Consider the following 27760-nt stretch of genomic DNA (forward strand, 5'->3'; position numbering starts at 1 on the left):
ATCTGTTGGTTACTGTTGCAGTGGTTACAGCCAAGTCGAGCTGAACTACACAAGTTCCTTGTTGTTAATCAGTCAAGATCAAAACGCTGTTTAAAGTCTACAGATTGGTCAATTATGCAGATGATGGTGTGTAGAATTGAACCAATCCCTCATAAATTCTACTGTCAAATGTATGTAGGTATGTCTTGGGAGTATCGACGCTATTCCTAGGCTGGTCGATTGGTCCGTTGGTGGAGTCGACGTCAGTGGAGGCACTTTGCAAACGTTCCAGCAACCTGCCAGAAAAGGAATAGGTGAAGCCGAAGGATGGGACCGGGGTGGCGAGATAGACAAGTCGTCTACGAAACAAGAGGTATTGACTTGTTTTTGTCTATCATGAAGAGAGAAGTGAATGACAAAGTAGTCAACTAGTAGTTACAGTCTGTAAATAAATAATTGCAATAGCTGTACAGAGTAAAGTCAGTAGTATACCAGTGTTGGAGTACTACCTATGTAGGTAATATCGACTCCATATATCGGTACTTGAAAACTTGGAGAAAAAGGCGTCGCCGAGAGAACCTAGCCCCAAAACCAAGGATCTAGTCCAATAAAAACAATCCAACTGATAAGCTCTTACCAGTCTTGGTCCCTACTTTTTTTTAGTGTAACCCATGTTCAGCCGTTTAGGTACTTTTTTTCTTCGTCTTTACTAGAGAGTCTAGCTACTGTAGATTGCCCGCGTGCTCACTTGCCTGCCCATTAACCACCTCCTCAAAATGATCGTCCTTCATTGTCTATATCTACCTAGCTCAAAACATTCTGTTGGTTCCGGGGTTTAATAACTTCTGATAGCGTATCTCTGTCTGGCCACCCCCTCCTTTTGGTCTTTACTCTTCGGTCCCTCGGGTTAAAAAAGTAGAGCTATCCCCACGTCTTTTTTCCTACTTCCTCCTCCTCGTCGACCCACGAAAAAAAAAAGATCGTCCCTTTTTTTTTCGCCGCAACAGAAAGAGAACGGATCTCTCTGGTCTGACCCAGTCTCCAGTCTCCAGCCTCTCTTATCTTGGTCTCCTCTGTTTTCTAGGGTTAAACGAACGAGCTCCATTTTGGAAAACTTCTTTATCTTGTTCTCCCCCACCTCAAGGGTCCTTTCTTCTTTTTTTCCTCTCTTGTGCTTCACTGCTACCAAGCTTGAAGCTCCAGGTCTCTCTCCTCCTTTCAACAGGACCATCACCAAATTAAACTCAATTGGTTTGAGAAGAGACAAAAACAAAATGTCTGTCCATCATAACCCAGACCCTGCTCTTGAGCCGGCGCATCAACACCTCCATGAACATCGCCACCATTCTCCCCGCGCCGCCCACGACGACGCAACTTACACCACCGGCACAAACCCAGATGGTTCAATCGTTCCTCCTCAGCAACATCAGCACCGCAACTCTCTAGACGAAAAGCTAGCGTCAGACAAAAACCATGCTACGCCTCCTGATTACAGCGACCACGAAAAGAACGAAGCTGGTGTCGTCGATGCCTCGGCTGGAACAAACAGCGAGCGCAGCGCTCCCATCGGCTGGCGCGCAAAGCTCGGCCCTATCTACCGATACCGAAGACCCTTGATTCACATGTTTGTCTTTTGCATTTCTACCGCTTGGTGGATCGCTTCGCTTGTTCTGCATCGCGATGACAAAAACTGGGTTGTCCCTTTCATTGTCTGGCTCTGCATTCAGCTCCGTCTGTTCTTTTGGCATGTTCCTAGCAGATATGTCTCCAACGCTATCAAGGCCGTCTGGGCTAGAACCGCTGTTGTCATCTACGACATGATCCCCTCCAAGTTCCGCACTCTTGCTGGTGCTAGTGTCGCTGTCGCTGCTATTCTTGTCGGATCTTTTGTTTCTGAGGAATCAGCTGATAACACTCGCGAGAACCGCGCCGTCAGTCTTTGTGGTATGGCTGTTTTTATTCTGATCCTCTGGATCACCAGTCGTGATCGCAAGGCTATCAACTGGCGCACTGTCATCGGCGGTATGCTGACACAGTACGTCATTGGTCTTTTCGTCCTGCGAACTGGAGTCGGATACGACATCTTCAGCTTCATCGCTGAGCGCGCTGCCGATCTTCTCGGTTTTGCTCGCGATGGTGTCGCTTTCCTTACAGACCCTGATACCTCCAAGACACTCAACTTCTTCTTCAGCGTCATCCCCGCCATCATCTTCTTCATCTCCCTCGTCCAGGTCCTGTACTTCATCGGCTTCATCCAGTGGTTCATCATCAAGTTCGCCACTTTTGTCTTCTGGGGTCTTGGTGTTTCCGGTGCTGAAGCCGTCGTCGCTGCTGCTACTCCCTTTATCGGACAGGGTGAATCTGCTATGCTTGTTCGACCTTTTGTTCCTCACATGACAAAGGCCGAGCTTCACCAGATCATGACTTGTGGTTTCGCCACCATTTCTGGATCTACACTCGTCGGATACATTGGTCTTGGTCTCAACCGCGAAGCTCTCGTGTCCTCGTGTATCATGTCTATTCCCGCCTCTCTGGCCATTTCCAAGATGCGATACCCCGAGACCGAAGAGACCCTCACAGCTGGTCGCGTTGTCATTCCCGACGATGACGAGCACAAGGCTGAGAACGCTCTTCACGCTTTCGCCAACGGTGCTTGGTTGGGTATCAAGATTGCTGGTACCATCATTACCTCTCTGCTCTGCATCATCGCCTTTGTCGCTTTCATCAACGGTATCCTTACTTGGATCGGCAGCTACATCAACCTCCGCGGCGAATACGATCTTACTCTGCAGTTGATCCTGGGTTACCTTTTGTTCCCTATTTCATTCCTGCTCGGAGTTTCTCGCACCAACGGCGACAACTCTACTGGAGATATTCTCCCCGTCGCTCGTCTCATTGCCCAAAAGATCATCACCGTAAGTCTAACCTACCTCCACAGAAACATTTCACAGATACTGACACTCAATAGAACGAGTACAACGCCTTCACCGACCTCACCACCGACGATCCCACCTCCCAATACTACGGCCTCTCCCCCCGCTCCCAACTCATCGCCACCTACGCTCTCTGCGGTTTCGGCAACATCGGTTCTCTTGGTATCCAGATCGGTATTCTCAGCCAACTTGCCCCCACTCGCGGTGGTGACGTTGCGCGTCTTGCCGTTTCTGCCCTGGTCTCTGGTGTCCTGGCCACTCTCACCTCTGCCAGTGTCGCTGGTCTCGTCGTCACCAACCAGCTGTCCGACTTTACACGAACCCAATCATAAGATGTCATGCGTGTATGTTGTAAGAGAACGAACGAAAGAAACAAAACCACAAAAAAGAAAGAACGAATGAATCGTATATAAAACTTCTCATGTATCAAGGAATTTTATGATATGATATGCTATACTACTATATATACCAAATGCTATACTGAAGGCCACGAGATGGCGATAATTCAAGAACACTACTCTTATGTCTATCTACTGCGAAATGTATCTGTGAATGTACACTCTTCAAACGACAACTAATTCCTGAACCAACACCATGTTTACTTGGTGGATAACTTCTGTCATGCCGAGATTGACACGAACGAGTCAGTCCTCAGTAGTATAAACATCTCCACGCTCGTCAGAGGCACAGGCCATTGTCCTCTTCGGCATCCAACATATCAGACCACAGCGGGACCAGGATCAGCCTAGATCGTATCTCAGGCGAGAGCACTCAGATCAACTCGGTAAAGAGCTTACATTGGCCCACCATGGCGTGATCGACAGATAAGCGCATCGTGATCGGATATGCTTCGTTGGGTCACCTTGTGCAAACTGTGTACTCTGTTTGGACAACATCAAAGTATCACCGAGACAAGCCATAGTATATAATTCATCGTATTAAATACCAATAAAACAACGCTTAACACCATCGCACTCACTCGTGCTATAATTACATCCCCAATCTCCTTTTACTCTCCGCTCCTAAACCTCCTGTTAAACTCTTCCACCGCAACACCAATCATCTTATAGAGGAACCCTCTCTCACTACCTTCTCCAATCGGGATAAAAGGTCCATTTGCTCCTCCTCTTAGCGACAAACTCACGCCAGTCCTCTCCTTAGCAATAGTCTGGACGTCCTTCAGTGGCACGTCCCACTCGCTGGTAAGACGTCGTGATCGGATAAGCAAGATACGAGCATAAGTGATCATAACGACCATATCCTCCTTTGGTAGCTCCAAATGTCCAATGTACTGTTCGTCAAAGTATCTTCCGTTGTCCACTTGCTTAAGCCAATATTGGCCGAGAGCTTCCCGGGGGTTGTACGGGCGCACAATGCCATCTTGTGGGATGTATCGTGGGTATCGTGTGCGATCCAATCCATCTTGGTCAAACACGGTTGTTGTATTGCGGATACCCTCACTGACATTGCTGGCCATGTCTAGTACTCCGACGGCAGGCTTGGTAGCCAGTCCAATAAAGCCCTTACCGACACCCTTGAAGAATCCCAGAGCACCCTCTGTTTCGGCGCCTTCCAAAGGTTTGCGCGCAAGACCTCCTACACCCGATGCGACACTGGTGATGAAGCTGTTGGCGCCAGCAGTGACACCGTACAAGGCGTGCTTTGGCTTGTTGCGAGCTCTTGTGATACGTCGGCGGTCTTGAAACTGCTTGTCTAGCGATGCTGCAGCAAGTCCCTTACTGAGACTGCCTGTAAACTTGGAGAAACTGTCGCTGAAGCCAAAGACTGTCTTCTTCGCAAACGAGGCAGCACCCTTGGCAATACCCAAGCCAAACTCTTCTGGCTTATCTGACAAGATCAAGCCCTGGTACGGCTCGTAGAACACATCCGTTACACCCGACGAGATGCTATTGAACAGACCCACAGGGTTGCCGAGGAAATCAGCAGATCCAAGAATCTTGTGAATCTGATACATAACTTCTTGGCTGTAGTGACTAGAGAAATTCTGAATGAGTACCGCCGTGGTCACCCTCACGTTGTCAAGGATGAGCGCGTTAAACTTGAGTGGCGCTTCATTGACGTTTCCAACAGCCATGGTCATGACGTTGAGGAAAAACATGATGGGGTTGTGAGATGATGCCTTGTCCTCGGCGTTGACTCGTTCCGTCCTCATGAAACTGAGGTTAAGCTGCATGGGTTGGATGTTGAGCACCTCGAAGTAAATGTCTGTTCCAGCCTGTAGGCCTGATGGCTCTGGAATATCGAGATCCTCGTCGCACAGCTTGCCTGACTCGTCAACCTCTGTCCAGCTAGCGCCTGGAACATTGGTAAAGTCAAGAAGAGCAAAGACAAAATCTTCATCAAGCTCAACTGACATTTCCTGTAGTAGAATTGTTGCGTACTTGACGTAAAGCACACCATACGAGTCATCCTTGACACGGCTGACCATGGCATGGAGCGATGGGTGAGCCTCCACCTCTTGCGCCTTCTTCGGCACGACAGTCGGGTAGAGAATCATGGGGAAAATACCACCATACAATTGGTTATCGATCTGTATCCATTTGATGGCCATGGAGATGGTCTGGATCAATGGAGAATCACTGTATCGCAGTTGTACGTCTCGGAATGTCAAGTAGGCAAGCTCCTTCATCTGAGCGTTGACGAGAGAAACACCAATACCGGCCAGCTTAAGCTGGGCGCGGAAAGTTGCACCAGTATCTTGATCCTTGACTTCGAAAGCTTCGAGGCCGGTGTTGGTTCTTGACAGCGCCTTTGGCTTGTACATACTCTTGCTGGCGCGGAAGTTGCTGAGAATCAGCGTCTGCTTCGGTCCATCGGCAGCAACATTGATGTCGACAATCTTCTGGTTGCCAGTGGATGTGGTAAACTTCATCGGAATCTGGTTACCAATCTCAGCCAGCTTGACATGTCGTTCCTTGCCATTCGCAGAGATAATGATCTCACGGAACTTGGCGGCAGGGAAGTCCCATGCATAGGGCATGACGCTTCGTGGTGGAAGACGATAGCGGATCTGTCTCCAGCCACTGCGATCTTCGACTTCCTCATCAATATTGGGGTTGGCCTGCCAGAACATAAACTCAATGTCACTCTCGTTGCGCACAGAGTAGGGCCAGCTCTTTGTCTCCATGCTGAAGTTCACAAAGACAGTGGAGTGCTCCATAAGAACTTCCACCTTGACAAGGTTCTGGCGCTGTCCAGGCTTAGCAATCTTGACATAGTGCGTACCAATATCCGCAATGTTGAAAGGCGAAGTCCACTGGCTGTTCACGTCAGGATAACACAAACACAACTGCTTCACCTTTGACTTTTGCATAAAGTGCAAAGGCTGGAGGGCACCATCGTTCAGGGTGAGATAGCCAGAGGAACTAGACTCTCGGACAAGAATCTCTCCTTCCATCTTGTTGTGCAGAACGAATCGAGGTGCAAGCGTCACAACCTTGGTGAGCTTGTACTTGCCTTGGCCCGATTCGACAGTCACACCAACGTGGATCTCCTTGTCTTTCGTCGCCGAGTTCAGCACAACCTCGGTAGTACTTCCAATGGCCTCAAAACTCTGAGGCCTGCTCCATTCAGAGTCAGCAATCTTGAGAAGGGCTCGGTTGCGGTGATCATCATTGCCAAAAGAGAACATAAAAGGTAAAGCCTTGGGACGGTCTTGGTTTGACGTGTCCATCAGAGGGAATTGACCTGCTGCCGCCTTGGCTTGTTGGAGGAAGCTCTTAGCACGCACTCGAACATCCACGCCGGTCTTGTTCAAGACAACATAAGGACTGTACACAGTGACCTTGAATGCACCACCGCTGTTGGGGATCTTGTGGTAGTGCAGCGACAGGTGTAGTGGTAGTCCCTGATCGTCCTTGACGACAATCCTGCCCTCCTTGCGGAAATCTTCGTTGTTGCCCGGGTTGATGATGGAAAAGTCGCTCGCCTTGAACACTGTATCTTGCATATCGATACTAAGGAGAAGCAAGTGTGAGAGCTCAACAACATGAACCGGGCTGACGCCACCCTTTCGCAAAAAGTTGGTCCAATCCTTCTTGGTCGCCTTATCATATATGCGATACTTGAAGTCGTAGGGCAACAAATTCTCGAGGGTCACGGGTGCGGAGAGCTTGATCTTCATGTATGGGTAGTGTCTGGAATCGTTAGTACGGTACTCATTGGCAGGTTTTGGTGAACTTACTTGGTCAGTGGGTTAGCCTTGTCAAAACGGGCATGTACTTGAAAGTAGAACGGGTCGCCATTCTCTCCCTTACAGACCACCTGCTTGGTAGGCCTCTTGAGCAAATCTCTCCAGTACAGTTGGTCGTTGCTCCATTGGTAGCCAAAGCCACTGTCGGGTCGAATAAGTACACGCTTCTCAAATACAGCGCCGACCGGAGCGGGTCGAGAGTCACCAGGCGCAATCTTTTCGATCTTGAGAAGATGGCCATCCTGTGCATCGTAAATACCCAATTCGACGGGAATCTCGGTGGCATTTTCCACGTGCAGTGGAGAGCGGAATGTCACATATTTAATGTTGTCGGTACCCAACTCGACATCAACGCAAAGACGATGGAGAACATCATCGGCCTTGGGACGTAGACCGTACAGATACTCGCCCTCTCGGTTGAGTCTAACATTCTTGACAGGATCAAAACCACTGCCTTCCAAAGAAATGGAGACATTGTTCTGGTTTGACTCGGTGAGCAAGTTCTCACGCATCTTTTCCCAATGCTCAAAGCTCCAAGGCGCTTCCTGACCATCTTCCAATCGAAGGTTAATAGGCTCCTCGCTGGTTGGGCTCTTAGAGTGAACGAGAACATCGAAGCCTGTGTAGTTCCTGATGCGGTATGGTGCTTCAACACCACGGGGCTTGTCCAGTACATCTTCATCAGATGTCAAGAACTGGAATGACTTGGAAGCCAGAGCGATTGATGCTGTTGTGACAGTCACGTCAAAGACCTTCTTCGAGGCAACGTCAATTGACATTAGTCCCGAGACAGGATCCTTGGCGACACCGAAACCAACTTGCCATGGCTCAAGGAGAGGCTCCCAGCTAGACTTGGCGAAATTGTAGACGTTGGAGTACAGGTCAATAGCAGTCTCGGCCTTGAGGTTCGAAGACCAGTTCTCGGCAGATGCTGTAAAGTTCTTAATGCCAATATCCAGAATGGGAAGTTCGTGTACATCTCCGATAAGGACAACACGAATGCCCTCCACTGTTGCGGAAAGGGTCTCAAAATTCTGCCGAGCCACTTGCTCCGGTGATTTGCCACCTCTGGTATCGGCACCTTGAGTGACAGCGTGACTGGTTGCTGTCACCTTGCTTCTACCAGCGATGGTAGACTGACCTCGACCGCTGGCAGAGCGTTGCTTCATACCGGCATTTCGGAGCTCGCGCGCTTTCTGTTCGGCAGGGGTTTCCTTGACTTGCTGCTTAGGCTCGTTGCCAGACAACTCACTTGCTTTGCTAACAATTTGAAGCACAAGAAGGATGTCGCGCAGCGACAGACGCAAGACAAGAGGCTCGATATCGACATGTATGTCAGTGGTCTGAGGCTTGGAACCGTCCATGCTCAATTGAACTGAAAAGTCGTCAATGATGCGAAGGCGAGAGGTCTCAAACTTGTCCATTCGGCACAAGAACATTCCAATTTCGGAAATCTGGAATGTCAAAGCATGCTGTTGTGAAAGAAGCATTTGTCGGATAGACAGTACGACTGCCTCGGAGCTGGATGTCAGAGGATTGGCAATCAGAATGACTTGCGCATCAACCAAGTTGACTCGGAACGCAATGCTCATGGCGGGCTCTTGTTTGCTGTCTCCTTGTTTGGACACGTCCTCGCTTTGGCGTCGCGAGAGCTCTGATCGAGGTCTGGAAGCGCCACCAGCCAGAGTCACTTGCATGGAATCAGTATCCGACTCATCGGGTGTGTTGTCCATGATGCTTTCATCGTCCATCGGGCTACTCTCGTCAACAGCAAGCGCCTCGACAGCAAACTTCTGAAGCGAGAATAGATAATCGAGCGCAAAGATGACCCGCGGACTGTCCATGGTCGCCATAGCTATCAAGCTCTTTTCCTTACCACCTGATATCGTGACACTGGCCATGAGCTGTTGCACATCCTTGTTCATAGACGACATGATGCGACGGAACTTGTTAGTGTCGCGTGGTCGACTGTCGTAAATTGTAAATGATCGAATGAGCAGCTCTGCCTCCAGAGAACTATCTGAGAGCATTCTTGTCTTGACCTTGGTATCATCGAGTGAGAATCGCGACAAGCTAGACTTGGCAATATCGTGAACAGGCTCATTTTCTTCCGCATTGATAAGCTCAAGACCAATGGTGTTGACACGGAAGACAAGATCAAGTTTAGTCCATTCTTGACCAAGTGATCCAAGTTCGGGGCCAAGGTCTACCAACGTCCTCTCGTCGGCAGATTTATCTTCAAAATTGGCAGTTCGGGCGCGTTGCAGAGTACCTTCGTCAACAGCCTTAGCAGCTTCCTCCTCCTTATCGCCACCTTCGCCAGCAAAGGCTGCAGGCACCGACTTTGAGATTTCCAAGAGGAACTTGACTTGGTATTGTGTGAGCCGCAGATTGAAGTCAGACATGGTACCTTCAATCTCGGTCTCGGGTCTCTTGGCACCATGTTTGTGCTCAGCGTATGTAATATTAAAACCGAGGTCGACGTGATCGATCATTTCGAGCTCCTCCGAGACTCCTCCAGAGTAGTGGAAGTCTGAAGTGAGCTTGATCTTGCGGATACCAGCTGACAACTTCATAGCGATGTCAGAATTCTCGCTGTCATCAAGAGGGGTGAACTTGTTCTGGGCGTAGATTTCACCAAGGTAGGCAGTGATAACATCTCTCTCAGTTTGCCCTGGCTGTTGCACACGAGGGAAGACAACAATGGGAGTATTGACAACAACGTCAAACTTGAAGCGACTGGGGCTCTGCTGCAATTGATTGGCCTGGTTCATAGCAGCCTGGCGAGCAGCGTTGTACAGAGCCTGCATCTTTCCAAATTTGACCAAAAAGTCAACGATCTTGCGGAACGGTTCTTCGATAAAGTTCACCTTGACGGAACCAGCACGAAGGAAGACAGAGCTGTCGTATCCCGGGTATGCCTTGGGGTTGCTAGCGTCAAATGTCTCGTAGCGGAAATCGGCCAGATCATCTCCTTGGATGGTGACGAGTTGTCGAAGATGGGAATCCTCCGAGACACCGAGGTTAACGTCGTCAACGAGTGAAAGATCACCAAGCTTGGCTGAGATGCGCATCGTATTTCCGCGCAGGAAGATACCGGCGTCAGCCTTGTTAAATGACAGTGTAGCAAGGCGAATGCCATCGTTGTTGAGGATCAGCCTGATACTCTTCAAGTCAACCTTGACTCGGATAGACCCGTTACTGGAGGCTGATTGAGGCTCATTAGCAACTGCGACTGCAGTGTTGATACTCTCGGCGTCATCATCATCATTGTCCAATATCGCCTTGTTGTTGTTTGACTGGTTGTCGTTGTTATTGTTTGTAAACGTGATAAGAATAAAGTCGAGCAGAGTAAGTAGTGTCTTCCGGGTAACGATCAAATTGATTGTAGAGACAACCGCATTAATATTGGTTTCGACACCCTCGTAGACAGGCATGAACTCGGGGGAAGCGGGATTGACTTTGACAAATTTGACGTGGACCAGACTGCGGCCTTCCTTGAGATCTTCACTGTCCCCAGATGAGATAATTGACTTGAACTCGGCCGAAGGGTTGTCCACAAAGTCGTCGACCGTGACTGAACCAAGTGAAACATCCGCAACCATGTCAAAAGGTCTGGTGTAGAACTCCAAGTCGAATCGCTCAGCAACCAGCTCAACCAGCAGCGCATCAGGCTTCTGTCCATCTGGGTCGCTTCGGTAAAGCGAACCTTTGAGTGTGTCGACCTTGAACTTGAACTCAAAGATGCGTTGCTGGACCTTGAGTTGCTCGGAATCACCTCCGTCTGTCGCGTCTTCAAAGTCATCATCATCTTCATCCATATCGTCAAGAACGACTGCGGTCTCGGATTGCATGAATGGGAATGGTGTGGACTGTCTTCGCTCCCGTTGAGATTTTCTTCTAGATCGGTTGGACGAATTGCTCTTTAGGCGAGGACGAGAAGCTTCCTTGTGTTGCTCAATCTTCTGCGCCGAAGTTGCACTAAACTTGGGAATGGCCACATCAATGACCTTCATCAAGTTCTTATACTTGGTGTCAGAAACTGTCGCATGAAGCATTGGAAGATGTCCTGAGACCTTGAACTTGGTCAGGTTGGGCGCCTTCGGTAGGATGGATGTTTCGACGACAAAGTCGACATTGATCTGTTCAACAACATGAAGATGAGCCTCGTCGCTCTTCTCAACCAATTGAGCCTTGGTCTCGTCAACAGAGGGTCCGATGAGAACTTGAGTAGATGTCAGTTTGACAATAAACTTGTCGTACATGACAGACTCGAGTTTCTTGAGATCTTCATCGCTGTATGTCTGCTTTTGTTTGGATTGAATCTCCTTCATTGTGCCCTGGTCGACCAATTCACTGTTGACGTGGATGTGACCTGCATCCACAATAAGACAGGTAGAGTTTTCCGTGGTGATGCTGACAGGTACGATGATCAGAGGCGCTTGCAGATCTAGCTCAGCGTTGATGGTCTTGTGCTCCTCCAATGCAAACTCAAGGCCGGCTCGAGTTTGTTCACGAATACTCTCGACAGTTGCACCAGCGCTTTCCATGAGGGCAGTAATAGACTCCATGTGTCGCTCGGGAGGTCTGAAGAAGTCGGCAATACCAACGACGAAGTTGGGGTTCCAGATGACCTCGAGGGGCTTCATCTTTCCAACAATAGCAATATCGCCCTCCCGCTCAATTGGGTTCTGCTCGAATTCGAACTGGAAGAAGGGGTCTTCCTCGGGTTGTTCAAGTTCGGCCAGTGACAGTCGCTTACGCTGATTGTTGGTGGGCGCATCCTTGACTCGCACAATCTCGGGATAGACAGAGTCCGGCGTGGTGCCATCGTTGACACGAAGACCACCAAGGCTAACATTTGCGAGCATCGAATCTTTCCTCTGCAGCGCCTTGGCCTTGAACACGTCAAAGTGTAAACTAAGAAGATCCGCAGCATTGTCATGCGGGCTCTTCTTCAGGGTGAAACTACCAGTGCTGAGGGATGTTTCGATACACATCTTGATGGCTTCACGAGGCATGTCAACTTCATCCGCAATAGCGTTCTTTTCGTCCCAGTCAATGGCCTCGTAGAGTTCCTGCCGTTGCTCTTCGGTCATTTGAGTATTCTCCTCATTGTGCTCAATCGTTTCCTGGGGTTTCGAACCCCACACCCACGATATCCAACCTTGCTGCTGTTGGGGTTGTTGTGGCTGGTTCTTGAGAGCTTCGGCGTTCTCCTTCTTCAGCTGGTTACGAGCTAGAGATCTCCAAAATCGCAAGTCTTCGTATGTGAGCTTCCACTCCAGACTATTGATGGCATCTGTTTCGTCGCTCGACATCTGGTGGCCTTGCTTCCTCTTTTTGAACAATTCGATGTATCGTTTTCGGTCGTCGCGTCGCTCACGGAAGTAGTCCCAGGACCATTTGCGGTTGCGCTCGTGGATCTTTGACAGAACAGAATTACCCGCAAACTCCAACCAGGCACGGGGGTCTTCCTTGGGTCGGACACCCTTTGGTTGCAATCTCTTGTATTCTTGATGTCGGATGAAGTAGTGGAATAGATCGACCATCATCAAGGCATCGCGGTACTGATCGTCGTCGAGGACAACACCAATCTCTTCGAATAGTAGGTTGGCTTTGAACTTGGGAACCATGATGTCACCCGACTTGTCTAGCTCGATCTTGGCTTGACCGTTGACAGGCTTCAGTATGAACTGGTGGTTGGAGTCCTTTTGTGCATCCTTGCCAATCATCTCTCTAAACCTGGCGACCATCTCATCGTGTGACATTACTCCCTCGGATGAGGCTGACGCTTCACGACCGGTTCCGAGAAGATCTGAATCGGTATTCCAGTACACAGCTAAAGCGCCGAGGGTTGCCAGCTTGTGAGTGACGGTGTTTGAGTCCTGAATGAAGACGGGCTTCCACTCGCCATCGGTACTGACAGCACTGAACTCCTCGAGGGTAACACCAAGAGCGAATGGGTGTCCTGGCGCCGAGATGGAGTCCTCATATCGGATATGTATGTTCTTGACCGTGACTTGTACATTGTCGACGATCTTTGTTACCAGACTTTGTGTGAAACTCTGGCTTTTCTTCTGCTCCTCCTGGCTTAGACCTTCCTGGTTCCTCTCCTTGAGCAACTCGGCACTATCCAGCTTCTCCATCTTGAGACGCTGTTTCCTGCGGTCCTCCTCATCTTGATCGTATTCGGCCTCCTCCTTAGGGCTGGCGAGCAGAAAGACATCTTGGATGAAGACCTTGACAGGAGCGCCGCGCAGGTTGGACCAGGGGATGACTAGAGTCAGCTCGCCAAGGTGGCCTTCCATAACATTGATGGGAAGCTTGAGCTGGTCGAGAGCCTCACGGCGCAGCTCGAGGTTGCGTAGCTTGACATCGCCAGACCAGATACCGACTTTGAGCTGGGCAGGGTCAAAGTTCTTGACGTACATGCCCAGGAAGCGGTTAAGCAGGCCAGCAACGAGGCCTTCGAGCATTCTGGCGGTATTGTGGCCGTAACCCGGGCCGGGGAATTAAGGTTGGGTTCTTGTTGATGTAGTTTATTGGGAAGTCATTTGTCGACGGGATTTATTTTGCCATACGAGGCTCGACCGTTGAATCGTCCGTCTGCCCACGTCGAAGGAAGCAGTCAGTGCTCTTCAAAGTCAGAGCGGGGTCGTAATCGAAACTGTATCTCGTAGGTACAGCAGACGGGGTATCCCTGGGAATGGGAGTGACAGAAGATAGAGAAAAAGCGGGATTTGGTGGATGAGGGTATTATCGATTATGCCTCTTGAATAAAGATGGGCAGCTTTGCGGTGATGTGAAAAGGTGGATTCCATCGGGCGTGTCGTCCTGTGAGTGAGTGACGCACCTCTCCGGAGCAAAAGTGGGAATTACCATGGGTTGGCATTTGGGAATGGTGTGGCGTGTATGACGATGCTGTTGGAGGTACTTACTATTTGCGGACAGACTGACCAAGAATCAGGTATCGAACGGGGCTAGGAGCTGCCAGTGGCTTTCTGCTTCACGTTCCAACGCGTTCGGGCAGTTTATAGCCCTGGAGCACATCAAAGCACAGGGCAGGTTACAGTGGGGGTATGTTCTCCATAATCATTCCCGTAGCATTGGCATCGGGCCAAGAGGTAATCAGCTATACTAAAGTCGAGTGATAAGCCATGACTATTTATTTATATCCATCCATTAATTGAAAACGTTTATTCGAATATGCGTCAATATTTCAGTGCAGTCTGGGAGTGACATGCTACAATTAAGCAGGTGTTGATATCCCTGATGGACCTATGGAGGTGTTCAGCTCTGGAGCTCCCACGCTTTCATGACGTCACGACATTGAGAGGTAGCTTCAGACTGGATCGCGATGATGTAGTCTAGACGTGACAACAGAGAAAAATAAAGAGAACAAGAGCAGGTAAATTTTAGAGTCAACGGGTTATTTACACGCAATTTCCGATCCAGTACCTGTCTGGACCTAACCTTGTTTGACATGCAACAGAGTTTCATGACTTTCTATATCCGTCTTGCCGTCCAGGTACAGATTACGTAGCTCATCCGTAGATGTCCTATTCTAATCCTGATCTTGATCTTGATCCAGATCTTGGAAGAAGCTGAAGAAGATTCCATGATTACATGAACTTTCCGAAAGCTCCATCGATCTCAATGGTATTTCTATCTTAGCTTCCATTCCAGAACTTGTTCCCTCTTCAATCTTCTCTCGGTAATCATTAACTAAACCATCATTGAGCTTTGCTTTGTCCTGTCTACTCGCGTGCCTCCCAATTAACTTTTACTGCGTCATCCTCCATCATGTTCCGTACCTCCTCTCGTCCCCTCTGGCAACTCGCCGCGAGAGCTTCGCCCAGAACTTCTCTACCCCGCGCATCAATTGCGCCTCTACTACGCCAACAACGAGCTGTCTACTCTAGCAAATCCGATCAAGAGAACCCTCCTCCTCCAAAGCAACCCATTGACTATGAGGCCGAGCGCAAACGTGGACAGGAGCTTCTCCAATCCGACCCCAGCCATGTCTCGAGCAAGAGCTCACTCCCCAACACAATTGGAGTCCAAGGCCCTCCCCAGGAGGAAGGCATGAGCAACGAGCTCAAGCACGATATTGTAAGCTTCCAAATAGTGCAGCACCAAAAACAATCCTCTAACAGTGGCTGTAGGGTATTGTGAAAGACACATTCACATTCACAGATGTACCCCGCGAGTCGCGCATCCTCGGTCTTGCCGGTACACTTCCTTATCTCGGAACTTCGCTTTCCACTGTCTTTCTCGCTTGGGACTTGAATAAGGATATTCCCACAGGCAATTCTTTCTACGATGCCATCATGGTCGACCACGAGACTGCCAAGTACCTGTTGAGTGTCATTGAGCCCCTCCAGCTCGGATACGGTGCTGTCATTATCTCTTTCCTTGGAGCCATCCACTGGGTAAGTCCTTGAACTGTGAAATATTGCTCATATGGCTAACCACCATACGACAGGGCCTCGAGTACGCCGAAAAGTCGCCATCTCTCAAACGAACCCGCTTCCGTTATGGCATGGGTCTCGCCTCTTCGGTCATCGCTTGGCCCACTGTGATGCTCCCTGTTGAGTACGCTCTCACTACTCAATTCATGGCTTTCGTCGGTCTCTACTTTGCCGATTCTCGCGCCGCGACCAAAGGCTGGGCGCCTCGCTGGTACGGATCCTACCGTTTCCTCCTCACAGCCATGGTCGGATTCGCAATCTTCATTTCGCTTATTGGCCGAGCCAAGATCAAGCAGGGAGATGCCATTACCGCTCAAGGTCTAAGCAACAACTTCTCCCGAAGCGGTATCGCAGACCACGAGACCGACTGGTCCAAGCTTGAGGAAAAGGAGAAGGAGCGTCAGCGTAAGAAGAAGGCTGAAGAAGAGAAGAAGGCCAAGGAGGCTGAGAAGAAGAAGAAGGAAGAGGAAAAGAAGAAGGGTAAGAAGGGCGGTAACAAGGAGAAGAAGAGTGATGACAAGGCCAAGGCTTCTGAAGAGGCTAGCGACAAGAAGTCTGAGTCTAAGGATGGCGAGAAGAAGGGTGAGGAGAAGGATGAGGATAAGAAGGACGAGGGCAAGAAGGCTGAGTCCGAGTCAAAGGGAGATGATGGTGACAAGGCCGAGTCTAAGGATGAGGGCAAGGACGAGAAGCCCAAGGAAGAGTCCTCTGGCACGAAGGGCGAGTCTGAGAACAAGGACTCTGAGGAAGAGTCCGACAAGAAGGACGATAAGTCTGAAGAAAAGAAGGGTGACAAGTCCGAGGAGAAGGAGGACGACTCCAAGGACAAGAAGGATGACAAGTCTGATGACAAGAAGGACGACTCTAAGGACAAGGATGACGCTAAGGACAAGGGTGACTCCAAGGATAAGAAGGACGATTCCAAGAAGAAGGACAAGAAGGAGTAATATGCTGGCATAAAGACCAAGCAAGACAAGCATGAGCACTGGCGATTAAAGGAGTTTCGGAATTTCTGTTAATTATTTATATGCCGAGTTAATGAATTGACGCCTATGAGACAAGACACTCTTAAAGTGAATAGAAATCATTCATGCATTAAACAACTAGGTATCTTTGACCCGCCGCGGGCATTGCTCCGTACAATCCCAAGACAGCCGTGGCCCATGTATAATTCTATCAGACCCCTTGAAGCGAAGCAAAGCAGATGGTGGCACAAGTTCTAACGCCGTCAAGATGCAACCGGACTGGGGCTGTCTGTTTCTGTCCCAGGTATACCCATCCCAGCTTTTCCGCGATGAACCTCCCAAAGCATCATCATCATTAAAAGTATTGTAGTAAAAAGTCATTGCACAATGTTTTGTTGACAATTCTAAGGGCGAGCGAGTCCTTGCTTGGCCTGTAACATATTAGTTATAATGATATCTGCAGTAGAAAACACGGACAACATACCTTCATCTGTTCAATTCGAGCCTTCAATTGACTCGTCACCTCGGCCGCTCTTCTCCAGCTCTCGGCACCGTTACCTGTTGGTTGAGGTAGTGATGACATGGGCCGTTGGGTGGGTGCTGGTACATGTTCTTCATCGTTGTATGGTCGTGCGCTTCTGAAACCTCGTGCTGGTGATCCGCGACCTGATGAGCTTCCGCTGCCAGTGTATCGCATCTCAGGACTGAACTTGTTACGAGGGGGTGCCATGTGATCGCCGTTTTCCTTCTCTTCAGACATGCTGCTAGCTATGCTCATTCTATGACGGCTGACAGATGGTGGTCCGTGATCTCGGTAAACGTCTTCGTGTGTGGGCGAAGCAAGGCGACGAGGGCTGTTCATGCCGCTTCCGGCATTTTCGAATCTCTCGGCGTGACTCAAAGCCTTCTTAAGTCTTTCCAGTTCACGTCTCAAGCGATCGTTGGTCTGCTCCGTAGCCTCTGCATCGCTTCTTGCACGAACCAGCTGAGTCTCCTTGGCCTTGATACTCAGCACGTCACGGGTGTGGTCCTCAATCAGGCCAGCATTCTGGTTCTTAAGTTCTTGAATTTCCGACATAAACTTGTTGCGTTCTTGTCGCATTTCTTCAACTTGGCGGGTCAGTCGGTCGTTAGCTGCCCGAAGCTCCTCAATCTCGGCTCGTTCCACAGCAGTAAGACCGCTGGATGGAGGTGGCGAGGCGGGTTCCATGGGAGGTGAGGGTGCAGTAGGCTTGACAAGAGAGCGTCCAGCAAGACCACGAGAGAGACCAACACGTGGTTGAGGAGGAGGGGCTGGCTCATCATCATCGGGCATGACAGGTCCTGTGGGTACTCGACGAGGAGAGCCAGGAGGAGCGGGACCTCCAATTGTCTTCTTCTTCAATCCGCCCAGTCCAGGCTTCGTCAGCTTAGGGGCTGCTCGAGGCGTAGGCTGAGGAGCGAGAGGCTCGTCAGGCATAACGGGAGCAGCGGCGGGAGCGGGAGCTGGCTTCTTGGCAAGGGGCTTCTTTCCGCCCATAACCTTCTTAGCGGGAGCGGCCTTGGGTGCAGGGGCAGCAGCCTTGGGCTTGGGCTTCTCCTTGGCTTTGACTTCGGCGGCCTCGAAAAACTCCTTGACCTTGTTCTTGCGAATATCGTCCAGAGCCTCCAGGTTAGGTAACATAGCACGTTCGCCAATGATCTTCATGACCGTACCGAGAATCTCGGCACCACCGTCTCGAAGAGCAGCAGTGGACTCGGCCAGAAGCTTCTTACCAGCTTCACAGATGGTGGCTTGCTCCGGCTTGCTGGGCACATCTCGTGTTGTTCGTAGGCAGCGAATCAGGAACTTCATGGTGCCCTCTTTGACCTGGGGGTTCTTGTTGCTGAGGTAGGCGATAATATCCTCCAGACACTCAGACAAGTCGGTTGAGGCGAAAACGGCGTCGAGGGCGGCTCCAAGAGCGTCGGCTACAGAAGCCTTCTTCTCCTTGAGGCGGTCCATGATGGGCTGCATAACTGTGGCGCGGTATTTACCAAAGCCCTTACGGAGGCCCTTTGCGAGAAGATCGATACAGACGGCGGCTTGAACAACGACAGCAACGTTGGCGTCCTTCATGCACTTGGCCAAGCCACGGCAGACCTCATTGAAATCGGTTTCCTTGATGCGGGGGACGTTGATTGCCGCGTGCAGAGCGTCAACGGCTTCTTTTCGGTCCTTCCACTTCGACGAAGCAAGCTGATCGCTAAAGTTGGGCGGAATCTTCTTGCTGACATCTTGAGGCTCGGCCAGATCAAAAGCATCCATTTCTTCGCCATCCTCTCCCTCTGCTTCGCCTTCCTCGCCATCCTCACCACCTTCCGGGGCAGCGGCGAGAGCTTCTTGTTGGGATCGGAGCAGACGTTCTTGCTTAGGCGGGCCCTCGGCCTTGATCTTTTCGAACTGTGCTTCCAAATCAGTCTGCTGGGTAGGCTTGAGCTCGCTCCAAAACATGGGCTTCATAGCCTCCCTCAACCATCTGTAGAGCTCGACCGTCAGGTTTGTAGCCTCAGCACGGACGTTCTTGTCGGCAGCACCAAAGGCTTTGGGGAGTGCTTTGAGCACAGGTTTCGGGTCGACAACCTTGCAACCATAGTTGTGGAAGATTTGTGTTAGGGCGTGGAATGTCGCGGCAACGTTCTTTGGGACCTTGTTGTTCAGACCAGGGAGCATGTCCTCGATGACAGGTCCAGGGACATCAAGTTCAATGTAGAGCAGAATAGCTTCGATGGAGTTCTGCTTGATCACGGCTCGGGTCGAAGAGAGACATTTCTCCACCATTGGGGTAATGGTCTGGTTCCGCGACCTTAAGCAGCAATCTCTTCCACCATATTTGAGAAAAGCGCACAATGCGGTGACGGCTTCTTGCTGTGCAGCAACATTTGTGTCGAGAACAGCTTTATTCCACAAGCTTGGGTCGTTCAAAAATGGTCGAAAACAGGGATCTGACTCGTCGGGGGACTTTTCGAATTGCTTGGTAGCCTCTTCGTATGCTCCTTTTCTAACCTTCCAGACCTTGTGGGCGAAGCGGTCGGGCAGGGGTATGGAGCTAAAATCTTCTTCGTCGGCCATGATTGCGTTTTCTAGGGAGAATTGGTATTGAGGAGAGCTTGAGACGGGGTATCTTTCGAGTGTATGATGTCGCTTCTTGGGTCGTAAAACCTGGACTAGGCGGGTAATTAGCTTATGAAATAGGCCGGAGCGCTTCGGAGGATCCATCGTAAGGCTATTGGGGTTCAGATGCGATGGGCGCGCCGAGTACTCTAGAAGAGCAAAGCCAGCCTTGATGATGTTGGAGAGCTTCGTAAAACATACCGAGTGAAAGCGAATAGAGAGATGGGTATCAAGAGGCGGGAAGAGTGTTGGTTGTCGCGTGTATGCTAAAGGAGGAAACAAAGAAGATGCTTTGTTCTTTCTACAAAAGACGGCGCAATGTTAGTGATGCTAATAATTATGTAAAGAAGGAAGGATGCGCAATAGAGCAACAACGACCAAAATAGATGAAGATGCACCCGCAAAACAAGCAAGGCAAGCGACTTCTTATTTGTTCCTGGATCCTTGTTGTTTGGACAAAGTCTAGAAACAATCGTTTTTTGGAGGGGAAAGTCAACAAGCGCCCGTCACCTGATTTAGCAGGGGTTGAAATGAACTTGGACAGGGCCAAAATACGGGGACGGGACGGAAATGGGTTTTCAGGGACTTACAAATTGCTTCGTTAGAGTCGTAAGTATTGATCTTTTAAAGATATATGACAAATTTAGGGGGGGAAAAGGAAAAAAGGCAAGGGATATCCAACTTGTTAAATGTATGTCATAGACCGACCCCAGATATTTAATGGCTGCCCTGTGTGTTGTCATTCAAGTGTAGATTCTTTTATTGACGCCCAATCTACCGCCATTGCCCCAGAAACAGACATAGGCAGTACCTGCTAGCCACACACACTGACCGATGTCAAAACGCTATGAAGATCAACATCAACAACCATGTTTCTTTATATTACAATTCGATTAATTCAAGATGAATCTGTGAAACGTTTAAAAATTATACTAAAATTGGCGTTTTCTGTCATTTCCCCAGGTCTAACTCCCTTGCAGATAGACAGGAACGGGATTCAAGCCACAGCTACTGGTTTCGGGTTCCTACATTCCTCTTTCCTAAGTGGATCCTAATTCAATAATGCATAGAAATCTTCAGCTTTCAGCCTCTGGGTCAAAGCTCAAATGGCATGAACTCGTTAAAGTCCAAATAGAAGATGCAAGAAATAGTTGCATATGTTTCGCCTTGCATTCAATTGCTCAGCAACCAACAAGTTGTTGACGTGTCATGCTTCAAGCTGAAGGGTATTGGCCTGTTAGTTAGATACAGGGTGAGTGAGGTCTGTCGAGTACAAATCAAGGTAGGTAATGAGGGGTATTCCAAGAGTTTCCACCAAATACCTTGCCGTAGGGTCTCAATGATGATCATACATCACATCTAGCTGGGCTGAGGGTGCGGGTACTAAGCTAGGTGTAGGGATCTAGTCCAACTGCAGCGAAGAGAAGACGCGAGGCTGCAGGGAAAAGCTTTACTTGCATCACGACTGGATTACGAACATGTCTTCTAGATTGTGACCAGATGTGGACCAAGTGGTAGTTAATGCTTCTCATGCCGCTGGAATGGTGTGATCGCAGGTCTAGGGGTATTTATGCTGTGGTATGGACTACGTCTTATATGCTTCATGTACAACACCTTCCCATCATGATATGGATGACAGGCCATCCAGTGTGTTGTGCTCAACACAGTTCATATCACAGGTCATGGAAAAAAGAGAATGCAGATTCTTGATCGCCGTTGACTGTTTGTTTATTGCGTATTTCTATGTAAATAGCCTGACGCCTGGCGCTGTGATCGTTCCAACTTATCCCATCTCAAATGTGAATATCGGTACCCAGCCTAGGGGGTTACAAAGAACGTTGACGCAAGACGACAGTAAACCGTAGACACACGTCAGACACATTCCGATACCCAGAGACCAGCCCTGCTATCACGCAGGATCTAGTAGAAGAAACCGAGAATCTTGCCTGAGACATGCTTGCGGCGAGCTGTCTCATGAACCATGATGCCGGAAGAGGTGGTGAGGACAATGTGCCCGAACTGACGGGGCAGGCAGGAGTGGAACCACCCACTTCTCGATCTCGCCGAGGCGGACGTTGAAGTGAGGGCTGATGACGCCACACTTGTTCAGACTAGAGACATTATTAGCAATTGATGATTCGCAGGACTGATGAGAATGGTGGGACGAACCGGCCGTTGAGCTGAACAACGATCTTGCCAGACCGGCGATCGTCGACCTCTTCTATCTCCCCGATAAATCCTTGCGCCTGCATAAGCCCAAGGAACTTGATGACAACCTTAGAGGAGGGACCTGGCGCTTGCCTGCCTTCTCCGCATTGTTGATGGTTGTCAACGCATCGCTCAGAACACTGGTTCGGACCATCTGTTTCCAACTCGTTAAATATGCCACGTTACGTACCATTTCGGAGCACTCACGATGGCGGTTTGTTGTAAAGTTCACGTTGACTTCGAAATTGTTGTCGTGCCCGGCAGGTTCTTCAGCGACGATAAAATCGAGCCTGAAGGTACCTGCGGAAGATGGGAAGGCCATCATACAAATAAGTCCATGCTCACAGAGTCCCTCACGAAGTCGATAGCCTACCTTTCCGAAATAAAGTGCGAGATAGAAAAATTGTATTTTGAGGAAATAGTTGTAACCGTCCCTCTTTTTACTCAGACCAACACGGCGTGGTGATAGCTTCATTCACTGATACGACGCTATGACCATGCACGTGACAATATGGTGGGGGCACGTGAAGATAAGATTGCCAAGTCCAGCCAGCATCGTCATGTTTAGCTTCCGCCTATCGCGTCGAGATCTTTCTGTAATCTTTAGCCAAGTGCGCTCGCGCACACGAAACCCATCATTGCTCGCAACACCACAAACTACACAGCGATCATGAACGGCTCAACAGGATCCTCGTTCAATCCCTCGCGTCTAACGAAAGCCGCTGCAGCCGAATATTCTTCATCAGCCTCCGAATCCGAAGATGAACATCTTGCACCAGGCCTCGACGCCGACAACGATTTCGGTGACTTTAACCCTCGCAAGAGACGTCGCACGGGTCGTAATAACAAGGAAAAGGCAGCGCTAGGCATCTTTGGCTCTGATAGCGAGGACGACGGCCCAGCCAGGAAATGGAAGAGAACAACATTGAGGAACAAAGGCATGAACTTTGTTTCTACAGGCGCAGGCAGCGAGAAGGAAGACGACGATGAAGAGTCCGACGACAATCCCCCAATGCTAGGAAGTGCCATGGATCAAGACGAGGATGAGGAGGACGAGGACGAGGACGAAGGAAATACCCGTGGAATCGGACTTGGCTTCGCAGGTGTTGCCCGCGGTTTCGCTCAAAATGATACCCAAAACTCAAGTCGAAGCGCAAGCGCCGAAGCACCATCCCGCCCAGCCTTCCGAACTCGATTCGATGGAAAGAACCCTCTCGGTATGGGCTTTGTTCCCTCATCAGCGAACGACCCAGTCCTCAAGAACACACGCGATAATGGTTCTCCAACACCACGCAACAAACCACAGCCTAGTGCATTCAGCGCAAAGGGCAAAACAAACCCCAAATCTTTCGGTGCTCGGATGATGGCCAAGATGGGTTACGAGGAGGGCAAAGGTTTGGGTAAAGAAGGACAGGGTCGAAACGTCATCATCGAAGCAAACTTGCGACCGCAGGGTATTGGTTTGGGTGCAGTGAAAGAAAAGTCCGAACAGGAGAGAAAGGAAGAGAAGCGACAGGCTGAGTTACGAGGAGAAGTGGTGGTTGATTCAGACGAGGAAGAGAAAAAGAAGCGCAAAAGGGCAAAGAAGAAGTCCTTGGGAGGTGCATTCGACAGCGCTGCGAGTACACCACGACGACAAAAGCCGAAATACCTTACAGCAGAGGAGCTCAAGGCCACTGCGCCAGGTCTTCATATTCCAGATGCCTTTGCTCCTATTCTGGACATGACAGGGCCGGGTAGCAAGATGCTCACCTCGACAAGTGGTATCATGACACCCACAACAGGAACCGCTACACCAGAGTCGACGGAAGTCATCGAGGCGAGAAAACTCGTAAAGAGAGCGCAAGCGGATTTGTTGGCTTTCTCCGACGAATGGAAGAGCTTGCAGGAAAGAAAAACCTGGATCGATCTGGAATTGAAGGAGAAGGAGCAAGAGACGGACGATTTACGATCAGACTTTGAAAGGTTACAGGTCTTTTCCGAATTGGTTAGTGGCGAGCTTGCGACAGCCGACTGGGACCAGCTTATTGCATGTCTACACAAAGCTCTTGAACTCAAGGCCACAACATCAGAGATTGCCGACATTGCTGTCGCAGCTATCCATCCATTCCTTCGGGAAGCAGAATGGGATCTTCTTCAAGAGCCTACCCGTTTCGCTTCGGGACTCAAAGAACTACTACCACTTCTCATGCCAGCAACTTCCAACGGCAAGACTGTCGGTAAGTGGGATTCTTTGTCGGTAGATACAGACGACATCTACCGTCGCCATCACAAGTCAACAACCCCCTACGAAAGCATGATGTATAAGAACTGGCTCCCCAAAGCCCTTACCGCGGTCCGCTCATGGGATGTCATGGATCCAACACCAATGCTGAGTGTCATGGAGGGTTGGCACGATCTTTTGCCAGTCTTTGTTCGCGCACAATTTATCGACAACATTGTCCGAAAGTTAGAGACAGCGGTTTCAGACTGGAACCCCAAGAGCAGACGCCAAAACCATCGCCTACCGCATATCTGGCTATTTCCCTGGCTTCAATACCTACCATCATATCACCTCGACCCCAGGGGTACTGGTCTCGTGGCGGACGTTAGACGAAAGTTCAGACAACTCATCGATGTGTGGGAGTTCAAAAAGGGCGAACTACCGGGGCTCAAGGACTGGAAGGGTGTCTTGGGCGATCAATGGCGTCCTCTTGTCATGTCCCACGTCCTCCCCTCAATGGGCAAATATCTCAGCCGAAACTTCAATGTCGAGCCCTCGGATCAAGAGCCTACCCTTCCAGTCCTCATGGGTGTACTGGATTGGAGGTACATCCTCGGCCGGAGGGTTGTCGCCGAGGTGCTCTTACAACACCTGTTTCCCACGTGGCACAAGATACTCGTGGAGTGGTTGTCTCGTGACGAGGTTGACTTGGGTGAGGTTGCGGAATGGTACGGGTGGTGGCGAGGGGGTGTTTTGAAGGAGCTCGCAGAGGTGAGCTCCGTTAAAGCAGAGTTTGACAAGGGGATGAGAGTTATGGCGAAAGCCGTTGCAGGGGCGTAATACTATTTGGATTGGAGGATGTATAGATAGAGTGTCTTACAAGGAGAGCGTGGAAAAGCGTAGATTTGAATAGGGGTTCTCGACATGAATCACACAATCGGTAATCCGGACGGACGTCTCACGTCCTTAATTTGTCTCGCCCCTGGATTTCCTCAGCTTCGGTAGCTCCGTGAAATGATGTCGGAGATCTTTGTCGGTACATCCGGGGCAGCAATGATGGCCATACAGATTCCTGTCTGATCTCAGGCCAACTGATAAGGACTGGTGTGGCATACGGCACACACCTCCGTACAATGATCTTATGTCCAGTAACATGCCCCTATACAGCCTCTTTCAGTCCTTCTCCTCCAGTCCTATGTGGAAGCGAAAAAGAAGTTCCCTCTCATCATCATACATCCCAAGCCAAAAACCCTGTACGAGTTCATAAGCGTGACTGTCTCAATTGCCACAGATGCCCCCATCACCAGACTAGATACCCCTGGTTGGTGAAGTTGGTACGACGGTTGAGAGGGTTGGGTCTCAAATGCTAGACAGAATCTGATGTATAGGCTGGAGATTAATGTGTAAGTTGAATCAAAGACATTTAGTTGCAGAGTGGTGCACAAATTCTATTATGTGACGAGTAATGAGCTTTGAGGATGAGCCAAGACATAAGGATTGGAGAGAGTCGAGTCTGGCTGCGACGCCCCTTTCAACTTACCCAGAGGCGAGGACCGAGATATGTCCTATAAGAAGGGAAGGTTTCTTAAAGATTTCCACTCATCAGAATCTTCATCACACTGCACTCTCTTTTCAAGATGCTCTCCTTCAAGATCCTCCTAGCTCTGCTCCCCTCGGCCCTCGCCCAGTTTACAATTGGCGAGGTTGTCGAGGATAACTATATCATTACTCTAAAGCCAAAGGTCAACGAGACTGAGATAGAGCAGCACATTGAATGGGTTGACGATATCCATACCGCAAGCTTAATTCGTCGTGGCGAAGACGGCGTTGACAAGGTTTGGAACTCAACCTTTAAGGGGTACTGCGGCGAGTTTGATAAGAATACCATCAGGAAGATCAACCAAAGCGAGGATGTAGGTGCTACCCTTTTAACTCATTGAGAAGTACTCATAGCGTTTTAGGTCCTCGCCGTTGAACCGGTCAAGAAAGTCACGCTCACTACCGTTCAACGCAATGCAGAATGGGGCCTTGCTTCCATCTCGCACCGGACTACCGGGTCAAGCGAGTATCTCTATGATGCATCTGCTGGAAATGGCATGTATGCTTATCTTGTTGATACCGGTATCAACATTGGTCATCAAGACTTTCAAGGTCGAGCCTCGACTGGTTACAATGCTTATCCTGGTGTTCCTTTCGTCGATGCCAACGGACATGGAACACACTGCGCTGGTACTATCGCCGGTAAAGTATACGGTGTAGCCAAGAGAGCGAATCTTATCGCGGTCAAGGTCTTTCACACTGGTAGTGTAAGTCCACCCGGTCTCAGGTTTACTGTGAGCACTACTGATAAATGATAGTCAACGACTGCCATCGTTCTTGATGGGTACAATTGGGCAGTCAACAACATCACCAACACGCCCGGTCGTAACCAGCAATCCGTTATCTCCATGTCCCTCGGCGGTGGCAAGTCCGATGCCTTCAACTTAGCCGTAGAAATGGCCTATCGTCAAAACATCCACACCGTTGTCGCAGCAGGCAACGACAACGTCAACGCGAATACCACATCACCCGCATCTGCCCAGAACGCAACCACGGTCGGCGCTATTGACAGAAACAACAACAGAGCCAGCTTTTCTAATTGGGGTCCCCTTGTGGATATCTTTGCGCCTGGCGTTGATATCAAAAGCACTTGGATTAGTAGTGATACTGCGACCAACACAATCAGCGGCACGAGCATGGCATGTCCTCATGTCGCGGGTCTGTCGCTTTACCTCAGGGCAAAGGAGAATTTAAAGACTGTTAAGAGTGTGCAGGATAGGATTCAGCAGTTAGCGACGAAGAATGTGGTTGCTAATGCCGGCACTGGAAGCCCGAATTTGTTGGCTTACAATGGAGGTGTTCCTACGAGGGCAACATTTAGAGAGTCTAAAGGACGAGATTAGTCAGTCAGCTTACGCTATTTAGAGCAGGCTTCTTGGGCCTTTTATTTTTGTATCCCGGGACCTGGGAGGCTGACGTTTCGGTTGTCAATTGAAAGGTGTTTGATTGAGGAGATGATTTTGAGATGGATGAGGATTGTGGGGACTGGACACTCGCTATTTCTTAGATACACTCGTTTCGAAATTGATCTACTTCTTGAGTACACCTTCGATTCCTTGGAGCATAAGCATGTGCGTTTTGAGTGTGTTATTGATGCTGACAGGGTGTGGCGTCGGGACAGCCGAGTTCTATAATTAAGTGAAGGTGTAGGGTAAACTGTTTGGCGGAGTGAAGCAAGAGTCAACCTACAGAACCCAGATCGCACTATTTATTATGGGCTTTGACACCTTGGTACATATAAATTCTTTCTACCCTGAGCCCAGTGATTTTATGAGAATTAAAATCAAGGGTTCATGATAAACGACTCAGATAACCATGATGCTAAAGCCATGCGTGCCATGTGTGCTATGCGTGCTTGCTGGTGAGTGTCCACTCAGTGATTGGTGAGCACAGACAACGTGGCAATACAGGGGTGGAAATGATGAAAAAGGAAAAGAGGAGGTCCGTGACGAGATAGCCGGTTCTAGGGGATCTATGGTGTCAACGTTCAAGACTCGATCGATTGGTTTCTTGATAGTAGCATTTTGGATGGATTGTGCAACCGTCACCAGAT

General features: G+C 49.7%; 7 protein-coding genes across 7 annotated transcripts; 4 read left to right on the forward strand and 3 right to left on the reverse strand.

Moving 5' to 3' along the window:
- Positions 1-814: 814 nt before the first annotated feature.
- On the forward strand, positions 815-3244 carry EDB82DRAFT_549491 (Na+ dependent nucleoside transporter C-terminus-domain-containing protein; the record flags this gene model as incomplete). Its single annotated transcript, XM_025732286.2, has 2 exons — positions 815-2894; positions 2948-3244. The coding sequence occupies exons 1-2, from the start codon at positions 1254-1256 to the stop codon at positions 3242-3244; spliced, it is 1938 nt and encodes a 645-aa protein (XP_025591226.1). The 5' UTR covers positions 815-1253.
- A 520-nt stretch (positions 3245-3764) lies between these two features.
- EDB82DRAFT_455077 (uncharacterized protein) lies at positions 3765-13913 on the reverse strand. The gene is made up of 2 exons (XM_025732285.2): positions 7117-13913; positions 3765-7069 (listed from the first exon to the last, which is right to left on the reverse strand). Exons 1-2 carry the CDS (start codon positions 13602-13604, stop codon positions 3922-3924), a joined length of 9636 nt encoding a protein of 3211 aa, XP_025591225.1. The 5' UTR covers positions 13605-13913; the 3' UTR covers positions 3765-3921.
- A 1018-nt stretch (positions 13914-14931) lies between these two features.
- Positions 14932-16546, forward strand: EDB82DRAFT_469842 (uncharacterized protein; the record flags this gene model as incomplete). The annotated part of the gene is made up of 3 exons (XM_025732284.1): positions 14932-15240; positions 15294-15560; positions 15614-16546. The coding sequence occupies 3 exons, from the start codon at positions 14932-14934 to the stop codon at positions 16544-16546; spliced, it is 1509 nt and encodes a 502-aa protein (XP_025591224.1).
- A 216-nt stretch (positions 16547-16762) lies between these two features.
- On the reverse strand, positions 16763-19921 carry EDB82DRAFT_2917 (armadillo-type protein). Its single transcript, XM_025732283.2, has 3 exons — positions 19899-19921; positions 17049-19745; positions 16763-16995 (listed from the first exon to the last, which is right to left on the reverse strand). Exons 2-3 carry the CDS (start codon positions 19653-19655, stop codon positions 16969-16971), a joined length of 2634 nt encoding a protein of 877 aa, XP_025591223.2. The 5' UTR covers positions 19656-19745; positions 19899-19921; the 3' UTR covers positions 16763-16968.
- A 1486-nt stretch (positions 19922-21407) lies between these two features.
- EDB82DRAFT_482385 (40S ribosomal uS8 domain-containing protein) lies at positions 21408-22338 on the reverse strand. Its single transcript, XM_025732282.2, has 3 exons — positions 22113-22338; positions 21867-22059; positions 21408-21808 (listed from the first exon to the last, which is right to left on the reverse strand). The coding sequence occupies exons 1-3, from the start codon at positions 22228-22230 to the stop codon at positions 21670-21672; spliced, it is 450 nt and encodes a 149-aa protein (XP_025591222.2). The 5' UTR covers positions 22231-22338; the 3' UTR covers positions 21408-21669.
- A 156-nt stretch (positions 22339-22494) lies between these two features.
- EDB82DRAFT_2970 (GC-rich sequence DNA-binding factor-like protein-domain-containing protein) lies at positions 22495-25094 on the forward strand. Its single transcript, XM_025732281.2, has one exon. The coding sequence runs from the start codon at positions 22576-22578 to the stop codon at positions 24946-24948; it is 2373 nt and encodes a 790-aa protein (XP_025591221.1). The 5' UTR covers positions 22495-22575; the 3' UTR covers positions 24949-25094.
- A 651-nt stretch (positions 25095-25745) lies between these two features.
- EDB82DRAFT_570206 (peptidase S8/S53 domain-containing protein) lies at positions 25746-27461 on the forward strand (the record flags this gene model as incomplete). The annotated part of the gene is made up of 4 exons (XM_025732280.2): positions 25746-26021; positions 26070-26414; positions 26466-27003; positions 27311-27461. 4 exons carry the CDS (start codon positions 25746-25748, stop codon positions 27343-27345), a joined length of 1194 nt encoding a protein of 397 aa, XP_025591220.2. The 3' UTR covers positions 27346-27461.
- Positions 27462-27760: the final 299 nt, after the last annotated feature.

This window comes from Fusarium venenatum (genome assembly GCF_020744135.1).
Source record: "Fusarium venenatum strain MPI-CAGE-CH-0201 chromosome Unknown EDB82scaffold_1, whole genome shotgun sequence".
NCBI lineage: Eukaryota > Fungi > Ascomycota > Sordariomycetes > Hypocreales > Nectriaceae > Fusarium > Fusarium venenatum.